The following is a 13405-nucleotide window of genomic DNA, read 5'->3' as shown; positions in this document are numbered from 1 at the left end:
AATATTCCCTTTGTTTTATTTTTATTTATACAATTTATTTAAATTTTAAATTATTGGCATTAATACACAACATATAGTTTTGTTTTTATTTCACCCTTCTCACCATTCAAATAAGAATTTGTAGTTTGAGTACAATTATGCTATTTTTAAATTGGAGTATTGGTGTTTATGCTTTAAGTGGTTTAGAGTATTGTTTGTGTCTCACATTGTTCCTAAGTCAAACTTTGATCAATTTAGGATGAGTCTGTCTTCAGATTCGGTTAATTTTGTGTGGAGTACAATTTTGGTTGGGGTGAGAGAAATCTGGAATCACAGGAATTTTATTATTTTCAAAAGGGGTGTGGCTGACGTGTTTGCATCGGTGCAAGTAAAGGTTTAGTCTTGGATTTCTGTAAAAATTCGTTATGTTTCGTTTTCCTATTCTAATTAGTGTTTGAAACCTTTTAGTACGAATATGTTTTTTTTTTAGTTAGTTTGGTGGTATTTGTTTGAAGTTGGTTTTTGTGTACTATGCAGAAGGGTTGAACTACCCCTGAAGTGATTCCCATTTATTTATTTTTTATTGTTGATAATTTTTTTTTTTTTTGAGTATATATAAATATTTAACAATTTTATCCCTCAAAATAATTCATGAAGTTTCCTCACTGAATCAGAAAACGTATTAGTTATTGCATTTACACCCTAACATCCCACATTATAAAATACTAAATGTGTACACAAGTAGCACCTAGATGATTACTACCAAGAACATGCAATGATCATGATATATCATTCATTGAGTGTGAGCAAAAGAGTTTTGTTAAGGGGACATGTTTTAAAAAACTTAAGTATATTTTTAGCCTTTATATTTGTTGTTTTTATTTTAATCTAAGTATATTTCAAATTTTCTCACTCTTAAATAAATTGAAGTTATTGTTATTAATTTATAACATTTATTTTAAGGTAAGCAAATAATATTTGTCTTAGGATCCTGTAATTTCTTTTATATATGTTACATGTTAACATGATACATAATCCATATATGTTAGTATTGGATTCAGACTCTTTCTATTAAGGCTTTAGAGTATTGTAAACAAAAAAAATTGTAGTTAAAAGAAGAGAGACTCAATTAAATATCAGCGGTTAGATTTTTAAGAGACTAATCACTGTAAAGTTAGTGAATACTCTGCAACATTATTAAAAATAATAATAATAATTCATATACTAGTAAAAAGCTTTAAAACAATTATATCATAAGTTTAACATATAAAAACCAAGAGTGTATTTTGTAAAGACTAAAATAAATAAAAGTATATTTTTTTCTTAAATAAATATAAATAAAAACGTAAATCCGAACTGTATACTACGTCTTATTTAAATGTTTAATTTAAAAACTAAATATATTTTTAGGCAAGAACATTATTATTTACTAATTTTTAGTTTTAAGTATATGCATTTATTTATTTCTATGAATAGAAAAAAAATATGAAAATAGATTAGAAAAATGGAAAAGAAAGTCAATCAGATGTGCATTTGAGCAAAGACAAATACACAAAGCAGAAAAATGACAGAAAAAACTACAAAAAAGGGTAAAAAAATACGGGAAAAAACATGGTGTTATCTCTCAATTGCAATATGCATAAACGAAAATAAAATACATATGTAAATAATAATAATTTTTATTAATTTAATTTTTAACATTTTGGAGAAGAATAGTATACCATAATTTTATGGTATTGTAACTTAGTTTTGTGTCATCATATTATAATGTAAATAGCTACTTTACTATACATAACATTATAGTACCTATAATATATATGATATATAGTTTTAAGAAAAAAATAGAAGAAAAATCATGAATATAATTAGGGTAGATAGAAATAATAGCATTATAATGGAGTGACAGAATAGTGATTGAAACCAAAATGATGAGCTCAAAAAAAATGTTGAAGTTAAGTAAGATAGTAGTAGTTGTGACGATAGGAATGTATGCAATAATATCCACATCCTCAACAACACTGATATCATCATCCTCAACACCAGAACAGCTGAATGATGTGAATGAAGGTGACGAATTTTTTGATGCAGAAGATTATGGTATCTGGAACCCTTCTCCTGGTAATTGGGGAAGAGCCAAGGGTGCTCCCGTTCCTCATCAACCACAGAAAGAGAAACCAAAATGCTGTATATAGACATCGCTATCTTCATAATCTCTTTGTTTTCTCAAAATGTTACTGCTAAAAAAAAATTATTATTTATTTTTATTATTTATTTATGTATGTGGAAAGTATAATGTAGTGTTTTCTGTGTTTTGGAAATTTTACATTAAGAACATTTCATTATTATATATAAGTAGTGAAAACATCTTCCTAATGTGTTAGGTTTAAAGTTCATTAATATGGTATTATAGCCGTCTTGAACAGTGTTGGTTAGACTTATCAGGCCACCCGCTATCGAGTCGTTATTGGACCATTCATAATATGTTATCTCACGCATGATCAATTTTATGAAAAAATAATATCTGATTTTTTTTTTTTTAAATTTAGAACTTCTAATTTAAGAGCTAATTATAACAAATATAAAAGAAAATAAATTGTAATTTCTTTCCCTGGAATAAGATGAATGTCATTTTATTACGGCGAGCAACGTGGTTTCTCGCTAGTGCGAGAGGAAATAGCACTTTCTTATCATTCATTCGTCAAAGCCAGAAGCGATCTTGAAGTTTGAAAAGGTAAAGGAAATCGCAACTGTGAGCTCTACATTCTGATCTATAAAATAACTGCATGTTTGTTTTTCTTGTGTTTGAACTAGTAGGAAGATGATAGATTGCGATTATTGCTTCCACATTTCAGTTCAATCAACGCCTTAGTTTCCATCGGCTTCAAATCAAGTAACTGATGGAAGAAAGGAACTCAATCTTGTTGCCTGCTCATAGACGCACTGCAGCTTCTCTGTTCGCTCTCGCACTTCACCACTCTCAGATTCGTCGAACAGAGACTTCTTCTCCCGTCTCTCAAATTAACGACTCGGACCTCTGGTTTCACCAGAACATTCATTTGCTCTGCTCAGTTTTTAGGTATTCATATATATAAACACAACAAAATTAATGCTGTAATGTACGGTTCTGGATTCTGTGTTAAGATGATAATTGAATGTATAATTTATTCCATTTGATTCTTCTTAGAAGTTAAACTTATTAAATTGGTCTTTATATATATAATCTTTAATTCTGTTTTGTTCTGTTACGAGTTTCTTTCTATCCTTGTTGGAATTAAATTAAGAACCCACGTATAAGAATTAAACTTAGTTAGGATTGAGGGAGAGTGTAAAAAAGTTATATTCTTATTAAATAATAGATTATTCACATTTATGTGTATTATAATTAACATGATTGATTTTTGTAATAATTACTAAAGATGGTATTGGAGACTACTAATTAGGTAATAGTGTAAGTGATATCAAGATTAAACTCGTAATAACAATATGATGATAAAAATTGACAGGTTCCTTGGAGTGGATGAAGACTCCTGGCAGGGCATAAAGGAAACTGCCTGTTCCTCTTCTCATTTCAGAGATAACGTTCGATCTGTGTGTTCTTCATTCCCTTCATTTTCATTTTCTATACTGTAGATTAAAAATGTTTCATGGCTTACAAATAGCTTCTTTTCTTTCTTGTTAAAAAAATTAAAATATAATGATAAAATGATGGTTGCTTCTTTCCAGTTTTTGACATCGCTGTCAGAGGAAGGTGGTGCAACATCTTCTGAAGAATCAAAGAAAGAAGCCGAGTTGACCGAAGCTGTCCATGAGTCGGCGTTGACCTTGAATGATACTTCTCCTACTGCCAATTCTCTAACTAGGCAGAAAACTGGGAGCCAAGATGATATGTGTGACAGTATGGAGAGCTCAGCTTTGCTGCCTATAAAGAAACAAGCTTCTAATACACTAGAAATTGAGACGTTTGAACAATCTTTTGAGGAGGCAACCCTTGTTGGTTACCAGAGGAAAGTGACGGTTCTATACACACTAGTTGCGGCTTGTGTAGCAGACACTGACAAGTCAAAGCAGGGCTATGATGCTCGTCACCGTGTGGCTCTGCGGTTGCTTTCTGTATGGCTTGATGTCAACTGGAATGAAATGGTCTGTGTGCTTGGAACATTAGCCTGCATTTCAAACACCATATGGTATTATAATTTATATGTTACGTTTGTGACGTGTGAATCTTGTTTGTTATGATTGTGATGTCTGAATTTCATACAAAAAAGTTCTCTCCTTAATGATGTGATGTAGATGGTCGTATGTCTCAATGCTTTACTGGTTTTTCAGAAGCCTTGTATCGCTGAAAGTTTACCCTCTTCGTGATATTATGCAGGAAGCAATGGAGTCTATGGTTGCTTTTGCTATAATAAATGAAGCGAATAAAGAAGATGCTAAGGAAGAAGAATCTGCAGGTTCAGAAACTACGCTTGATAAATGGAAGCGTGGAGGTATCATAGGAGCAGCTGCTGTAACTGGAGGAGCCATAATGGCTGTAACTGGGGGCATGTATCCGATACTGAATATCTAACTTAAAGTCGGGTCAGATAATAGGAGTATCTTAAGTATTGAAATGCTTTGACAGGCTTGGCTGCCCCGGCAATTGCTCATGGATTGGGTGCTTTGGCTCCTGCGCTAGGCAGTGTTGTTCCTGCCATCGGAGCTGGTGGATTTGCCGCTGCAGCAACTGCTACAGGATCTGCTGCTGGATCTGTGGCCGTTATGGCATCATTTGGAGGTGTGGAAAATTAAATTTGGTTTGCATACGTTGAGAAAGCATTCACCATCAATTGAACTACTGAAAATACACACAACCTATACTATTTGAGGCAAAAATTTCCCCTTTTCAAATGTATATGGATTAATGCCAAGTGACTTGCTTCTTTTGTAATCCAGCTGCTGGAGCTGGCCTTTCTGGGTGTAAGATGGCAACAAGAATTGGAAATCTAGAGGAATTTGAGTTAAAAAGTGTTGGAGGCGCTAATCAAGGCGTAAGTTCCAAAATGTCATTACACGATACTGATTACTTTGAACTATTAGCTGTTTCAGGGGTTTGGCTGGATCAAGAACACTTGGTAGGCTCACTAGGAGGCACTTGTATTGTGCTTGACTTGATGAACCCAGGAGGATCTTATTATAGTTAATTGTGAAATACCCTAATATGATTATTGAAATTTAAAGGAAACCTCTATTTTCAATTTTCAGCACCTAGCAATTAGAATCTCCATTTCTGGGCATGCATTTGCGGAGAAAGATTTCGTAGAACCTTGGGAAGGTCTCAATGATAACATGGAGAGGTATGAAGAAAAATATCCTCTACAACTAGAATTTTGTTACTGTAACGTATAGAATAAATGTGCTCTACTGTGGTCAAAAGCAGTTTTATCTTTGGATTGCGGCTTTGTTTTTCTTGAGATACACCTTTAATACAGTTTTTTTGTGGGCTGGACCAAACAGAAGTCAATTACTTCAAAATTTCTTACACATTATTTGATAATTTAGTCAAGTTGGTTTTTCATCAGTTTCTATTTTATTTCCAAAACTTTATTCCCATCTTTAATTGGTTATTTTCATAAAAGCGCATACGCTAATAGGGAAGGTTATGTAAAATACTCACAAGTTTTGAAACTTATGTGCCGCTCTTCAGTAAATAACTTCTTCTAATGAATTATTAATTTTACTAAATGTTATATGATATCTGACGGAATCAAACCTACTCTTCTTGAATTCACTTTCTTAATATTTCTAATATTTTATACTAACAACCTGTGTGTATAGGTACGTGCTCCAATATGAGTCTAAAAATTTGATTGCACTGAGCACAGCCGTCCGGGACTGGCTTACTTCACGTAGTTTCTTTGAATCCCCTGTATATATATGTTCTAGTAATGATAAAATATATTTGACATCAAACTTAAGGTTTTGGTGATTAATAATGTTGTAGAAATTGCGATTCGGTTGATGAAAGATGGTGCCATGATGACAATATTAGGCTCACTAGTGACAGCGCTAGCATGGCCAACAACTTTACTTGCCACATTTGATATTATTGACAGCAAATGGGCAATTGCAGTGGACAGGTAAGTGCCTTTCTTGGTTGTAGTATCCATTTAATAAAGCTATGATGGTTATTAAAGTAGCAAACACTTTTGACACTAACATTTTTTTTTTATCACCAAAGAATAAATTATAATAAAAGAGATAATTCAGAGTACCTCAATCCGTATACAAATCCAAGAAACCCAAACCAACTAAAGGTATTGTTTTCTTGAAAAGAAAATATCCCTTCTACCAGCCCAAAAAACCTACACAAAGATCTAAAGATACCATTGCCTAAGAGCTCCCAAAGTACCACAAACCAGCACCCATTATACCACATTCTGCAGAACCATGTGGAGTAATCATGATTGTGGCTGCAGCAAAAACTTTTGCACCTCTAAACTTTACAAACTTAAAAGGGAGATAGGCCTGGAGTGCGCTAAAACGTGCCTCCACATTAGAAAATTCAGCATAGAAGCATCTTGCAATAAGCAATATTCCAGTGTGGGAAAAAAGTCCACAAGCTTTTACTTTGTAGCCCTTAGCAGCTGGAAAGGTAGCAGGAATTCCACCAGCTTTGATTCATATTGAAAAGCTTCTACCCTTCCTTCTTCTCCACCATACGGCTCCCAATTTCCAAGCTTCTATCTCAAGACTGACTTAGAACCTCCATTCCACATGCTAGCTTAATGATATACAATGCCCTGGCATTCTTTTTCCATGAACCAGAAACGGTTTTTAGGCATCCAGTATACCATTTGACAGTATACCAGTCCCTACTTCATCTACCTACCCAGAATTAAACTCCCTGCATCCTTACTAGCATTCCTACTACCATACCATCAAGCTATTTCCTTCCATTCTGCTTCCCTTAACCTACTGCCAATAAATCTTTCAAGACCCCTTCTTCAAGCATAACCCAAATGGAGACCAATTACTCTTACTAGGTCCACGTACTCACCAAATGCACGCCAAAAGTGCTCCTTGGCTTTTTCTGGCTCCAAGTACTTCGTAAACCTCCATCCAGCCCTCCAACCCCAAAGAGAATTTACAAATTGAAATCTTCACTTACCTTAAAAGATAACACCTTTGGTCCACCTCATAAACACAGATGATGGGTTGCTTTTAATTTCAGGTTATAGGCTTCCAGAGTACTCTTGATCTTAAGAATATATTATTAATATTGTTATGGACGTTGTAATAAATGAGTCTGCATCTGCTGATTCTGATCCATTTAACCTCCTTTGATTTAACCAACACGATCAATTAATTTAAATTAAATAGAAACTATATGCTAGCAAAGATTGCATATCTATATCTACACGTTGATACGTATGAATTCGAATTCAAATTTGTTGATTGGGATGCGGACATCAATGTTTAAGTTACCATTATGTAAAATTTGTCTTCGTCGTGGCAAGTATAAACAATTTTAAGTTATGGTTTCTCTTGAACAGAAGGTGTTACTTAGTATCTTGTTGCAAGTCATCTATTATGACCATTTAATTTTCTTACATTATATTTAGCTCGCTTTCTCTTTATTGGAGCAGATCAGACAAGGCTGGTAAGGTGCTTTCTGAAGTACTGTTGACAGGCTTGCAAGGAAACAGGTGACACCATCTAAATTGCTAAAGGTTGATGATAATGTTGTCTCATTGTATAATCCAATATATTTGGTAGCTTTCTATTTATGATCCAGGCCTGTGACACTAGTAGGTTTTTCATTGGGAGCCCGTGTTATTTTCAAATGTCTCCAATGTTTGGCTGACTCCAAAGGAGACAATGGTAATCTAGAATCCCCCACGTATTGGTTTTCATGTGTTTGGAATTTTATACTGTTTGCTTTATAATTTCTTCATACTGTGCTGTCTTATGCAGCTGGAATAGTGGAAAGGGTTGTTTTGCTTGGAGCACCCATCTCAATTGCAGACGAAAACTGGGCGACAGCTAGAAAGGTACCTGGAATTTCTCTACAATTTTTCTTATTATTCCATCCATGAACTTTATCATTTAGAATTTAATGATAGTGCCACCATGCAGATTGTGGCTGGAAGGTTTGTGAATGCTTACTCTTCCAATGACTGGACGTTAGGTATAACTTTCCGTGCCAGGTATGTGCTATCCATATAGGAGACATGTTAAGTTCCACTAGCAAGTGTAACTCTTGAGTCCGCACTACACAATTTTTCATAACAGTTCTAGCATAGAAAAGAGAATAATAGTTAAGACAAGTAATGTGATAGATAGGCAAGGGAAAAAATGAGTTGTAAACATTATTTTACATGAAATTAGAACAAGAATAATAATGTTTTTTTTTTATCAGCAAAGAATAAGTATAAATTAAAAAGAAACACTTTAGGGGTGTCTCAACCCTTATACAAGTTACATAAGCAAGAACAACACTAAGAAAAGCTATACCATAGAATAAAAGACAGTTTTGCTATAAGGATTCTGCATAACTATAGTATAGCTGCAAAGAACACACTGTATTTGTCACCAAAGCTGGTTATGGTATAACTCGGTAGCACTTGATGCCTTCACAGTACCAGTACTAGTAATTCTGTGCCAAACCTGTGGTCCGTTTACTAGTAGCTTATACAGCACACGATTGATGCTTGCTGGTGCAATGTAACCCTCCAGAGGACACATCCAGCAAAGCAAACTATTAAGGTTCTTGCTAAGCTTTACTCATGAAGAGAAACCTCTACACTCCCGAGATCACAGCTGGGCCTTCCTCACTTTACCGCTCACCGCATATCCTAGCCCCTTAAACCGGCTCAACCCCAGCTATAGCAGATGAGTCACATAACACCCCTCAGCAGCATTATAAGGTTCTCTGAACATGATAACACCAGCACATCTAAACCTTCTAATTCTTCTAATCTGCTTTCCTTTACCTGCACCCACTCTACATTCAGAATTCTAGCAACCCCTTCATCACATCCCTTCATCACACCCTGATTATTTTACATGAAATTAGAACAAGAATAATAATGTATTTCACTGAAGGGGTAATATACTCTTATAATATTAATATGGGACAGAAACTAATAAGATGCTCGGTCAGAATTTATCTAACATCGTACTCTGCTATTCTAATTTCACCACAGAATATTTAGGTATAGACAATTTTTTTTATCATTGTTAGAAACCTAAAATTGATAAAATCCTTTATTTTTGTGTAATATTTCATCATGTACCGGAGAATCTCAAATATTGCTGCCAATTGCTCCACGTCCTTAGTTCACTGTCTTGACCTGAAATGAAAACTACTTTACCCTTGTTTGTTATATCAAAATTGGGAAAATAATGTATAACTCACTCTTACTCTACACACCTTATCTGAGAGCATGAAACCGGAAGGAAATACCTGATTTCCGTCAATTTTTGACGTGCTACAAATCATACTCGTCAAAGACAACACAAGGTCGTAAATTTTTTTTTCTATATTTTTTTTAATGCAGTTTATTCTCTCAAGGATTGGCTGGAATTCAATCTGTTGATATTCATGGCATTGAGAATGTAAGTTATTTTCCATTATATGCTCGATGCAACTATTTACTTTGCAACGATTTATTTGCCTGAAGGTGACATTTTTTCTTTTTGTTGCTTTGCAGGTTGATGTGACACATCTTATTGAAGGCCACTCTTCCTACATTCGGATGACACAGAAAATACTGGACCAGCTTCAATTGGACAATTGTTGTTCTATTTCAGCATCGGAGAAGAGAATAAATTAATTCAAGCGTATAAATTCAAGCGTCATAGTGTTTTTGTAAATGCCTCTCAATCATCAGTGAATAAAAAGAGTTCTCCAGTTTTTTCCCTTTTTCTTTTTCTCCATTCTATGAACTGTGTTAATGAGTGCTGTATGGGAGTTTTAACAACCAAGAGTACTCCAACACCTTAAACTACCTTCATTTTAATTATTTCCTTTTCTCTTTATTCTTCCACTTTTATTTTCAACAGCTTTTTTTGAGAAATTTTTTTTATCAACAAATAATTAAATAAATAAATAGAGAAGGTATCCCAAAACTTTTACAAATAAAAAAATGTCCATTTTAAACCAGAAAACTGGCTAACAACTTCAAACAGCACCTACAAAAAGCCGTTGGCCTAATAAGTTCAAGGTATAAATAAATCTGTTAGTACATGTAAATCACCAACACAAAACCAGTTCATTAACCTTTTTTCCGAGAGATTAGTATCTAGATATTTTTTCTTCCAGGCTTATGCCTGATCTGTAGTTATAGATACATATATGCAATATACGCTTACTTATTTTGTTAGTAGTTTTTGGAAACAGACTAACTTCTAAGGAAGGCCACACCTGAACAATCAATTACCAAAAGGTGGCTAGGACCTGGAAGAGTGTATAGTGCAGCTTTATATACAAGTTACAGAAGAACTATTAATTGTAACTACAACCTGTTTCTTTAGCTGTCTACTAAATTGTGTATGTACACATAAACTACGAATGATCTTTGTATAAAAAAACTATGAATGATCAATAGGAGTTTTTGACTTTTACTTTTTATATTTTATCCCAAGTCTCGAGATTTTAGAATTTTATATTACTCAATAAATTTTAACACAAAATAGTTTCTAAATTTATAAAATTGTTAAATAACTTTAAGTTTAAGGCTTAAATTTTAAAAAAACTGATCAAACGCTAAAAAGGATGATTTTAGATGTACCGTTGGATGAGAAAGTATGTGCTTTTTGTATGGTGCAGTGAAAAGGAAGATGGATAATATGCTTCCGTGTCTATATTTGACATGAAAATTACATGGAGAATAAGACATAAATAGCTTAGTTTAAATGATTGGTGGTAACTATTTGCCCACCAATTGACAAAAAAAATGTGTAAATGGGCGCAGATGGAGAGCACTGTATGGCAGTGCATTATTGCCCATCACCTTTTTCGGCTTCAATACTAAAACCCAAAAAGCAAAACAGTCAACAAAAGCTTAACATTATAGGTTTGATTGAAACACTGTCCAAGCTAATCTATTGTGACAGCAGGAATGGTGTTGGAATTATGCCGGAAAACAGCATGAGTTTAAAAGAAACAAACACTATATTGTTAATCAAGACATCATTGCTTCTATCTTAATCTAAAATATCGTTGCTTAGGTAGTGGAAGACTGTCATGGTCTTTAATTAATTACTAAGCTTCATGTAACATGGAGACCTTTTAATATGTTAGGTAGAAGTTATACACGAAGATTTTGGAAAAAAAATTAGTTTTCCCTAACGTGATGTAGCTAAGCCAAATTAGAGATACGTTGGTGCTTGAGACTTGAAATGGTATGGTCAAGATTTTTGTGCCATAACATTTCGAGTCTCGATGATCCTCAGTTTTCTTATTTAAAACAAAGTAAGAGGAACAAATATTTATGATGTTGTGCTTTTCAATCTTATATTTACCATCATTTCATTGGTTTATGAATACTATAAGGTGCTTATTATACTATCGGTATTTTTTTTTTAGTTAATATTGGGTTTCACGTGGATGGTGGGAGGAGTGTATTTTGAATTACATATCTGGTGTGGATGGTATGCACAGCAACCCAACTTTCCCATTTTTTTTTACCTAAAAGCAAGTTCCTCTAGATCTTGCTTTCTTCTTATATAAGTGTGTCACCCCAATTTATTCTCACAAGACTACACAAATATTTTTTTTGTTAATTGTTTGTGAAGTTGTCACTTATTCACTCAATGTGTATCATCATTCCAATAACAATATATCTGTAAAGACCGTCAAAATACCTCCCAATGCAATGTCATAGAAAATGAAAAAGAAATCTAGCCATCTAACTTAATGTACAGTAGGTACTAGAACCAAAAAGAAAGAGGATGAAAGCAAAATGCAATTGTAAGTTTTGTTTTTACCAAGAATAATATTTTAATTTAGATCAATCTTTAGACCAAAAGTAAAAACAACTTATGATTCAACCTTAAAACCTCTTTGAATAATATAGTTGATGATAGCTGTTATTGCCGACTCGAAGTCGGTCGGAGTATGGATGAGCTCTCTTTGGACTCCCTTCTGGTGGTCGGTCGCCAACTGGATGAGGTGGTTAGTAATAGTCTCTTGGCTTTTAGCAAACTGATCTTATGGAGATGAGGGGCTCCATCTGCAATTATACTCCAACGCTAAAGTCAGTAAGAGCACAAAATAGAGTATATATGGTAAAAATATATTGCAAAGATGCAAGTTGAGATGATACTCCCTGTGGGTGGGTGTCTATTTATAAGCGTCCATGGACTTGGATTTCTGACCCAGGAATTAATGTGTCATTTCAGAGTAACTCTCTATAAAATCTGGATATAAAGTATATAAATCGGAATAGTTAAACAGCGTAATCAGGGATAATAAGGATAATATTTATTAAGTTATTGGGGATATACATTTATATTTATTACGCTATCGGGATATGAAATTTATATTTATTACGCTATCGGAAATATGTGTTGTGCAGGAAAAACGTTATACTTTCCTTTAGTGGAATTCGTTCCTTGCTAACGTTGCGTGATACTGGGCCAAGGCCAAAACAGGTCGTGTTTTTGGACGTGTTAGGTCGGTTCACGGCTCATGGTAAGCTCTCACGCGATCACTTTCCCTTATAGATCCTTAGTGAGCTCGGTCAAAATGCCTACCTGATTCGAAATGGTACAATAGGAAACCAGATAAACAAACTGAATCTAAGAAGTAGACATCCAAATTTAAGAATGAATTGTCACTCACAATAATATAATTGTTTTTAATCCAACAAGTTGGCACATGCTAGAGACGGAACGTGAATTTTGTATTAAATAGATCATTCATATAACATAAGACCACTATGTAACCACTATCCTAACCCCTAACCCGATGTTGTTAGGTGAAATTTGTCTTTGATTTTCATATTCCAATCAATGCTAGCTATGAGAGGGGAGTATAGGTTTTGTTATATGAATTATACATTCATTTTTCCTCAATCTCATTTCCAAAAAAAAGCCACTGTTTTTAATTTTTCATCAAAATAATTAACTGTCACAGTTAATTAACTTCAATCTTTGCTATCTTTCTCCTCACACATCCAGTTTTTTCGGCTACTTTAGCATTTGCTTTGTGGCATGTAGCATAAATTGTTAAGTGGTATTATACAAATTGATTGCATTTATTTGGAAAGAATTAAAGTTGAGGTTATCCTAAATAGAATATTATGGTGGGAGTCCATTATTGGGAAGCAAGGTGGCAAAGGGGGGTAAAGTGTGCAGTGTTAGTGGGAGAGGTTAGGGGACAAAGTGGGGACAAAGTAAGGACAAAGGCATCACCTTAACTGCTATGCAATCTTATACTACA

General features: G+C 34.0%; 1 protein-coding gene across 10 annotated transcripts; it reads left to right on the top strand.

Moving 5' to 3' along the window:
- The first annotated feature begins 2587 nt into the window (after nt 1-2587).
- Nucleotides 2588-9999, top strand: LOC137821573 (transmembrane and coiled-coil domain-containing protein STS1). Of its 10 annotated transcripts, none has more exons than XM_090295494.1 (16): nt 2588-2710; nt 2794-3055; nt 3483-3567; nt 3703-4163; nt 4352-4520; nt 4601-4753; nt 4912-5006; nt 5221-5312; nt 5794-5864; nt 5960-6095; nt 7605-7664; nt 7754-7839; nt 7933-8009; nt 8095-8165; nt 9519-9576; nt 9672-9999. In XM_090295494.1, exons 4-16 carry the CDS (start codon nt 4161-4163, stop codon nt 9792-9794), a joined length of 1194 nt encoding a protein of 397 aa, XP_090151620.1. In that variant the 5' UTR covers nt 2588-2710; nt 2794-3055; nt 3483-3567; nt 3703-4160; the 3' UTR covers nt 9795-9999. The 10 variants fall into 10 exon arrangements, 7 of the variants coding, with proteins under 7 accessions (XP_090151620.1, XP_068482331.1, XP_090151621.1 ...); XR_011082842.2 differs by having other exon boundaries at nt 2590-2710; nt 3703-4119; nt 7771-7839; XM_068626230.2 differs by having other exon boundaries at nt 2590-2710; nt 2832-3055; nt 3703-4119.
- The last annotated feature ends 3406 nt before the right edge of the window (nt 10000-13405 follow it).

Source organism: Phaseolus vulgaris, chromosome 9 (assembly GCF_051622355.1).
Source record: "Phaseolus vulgaris cultivar YP4 chromosome 9, ASM5162235v1, whole genome shotgun sequence".
Classification (NCBI taxonomy): Eukaryota; Viridiplantae; Streptophyta; class Magnoliopsida; order Fabales; family Fabaceae; genus Phaseolus; species Phaseolus vulgaris.
The sequence above is the reverse complement of the archived record's forward strand: the minus strand, read 5'-3'. Positions and strand labels throughout refer to the sequence as shown.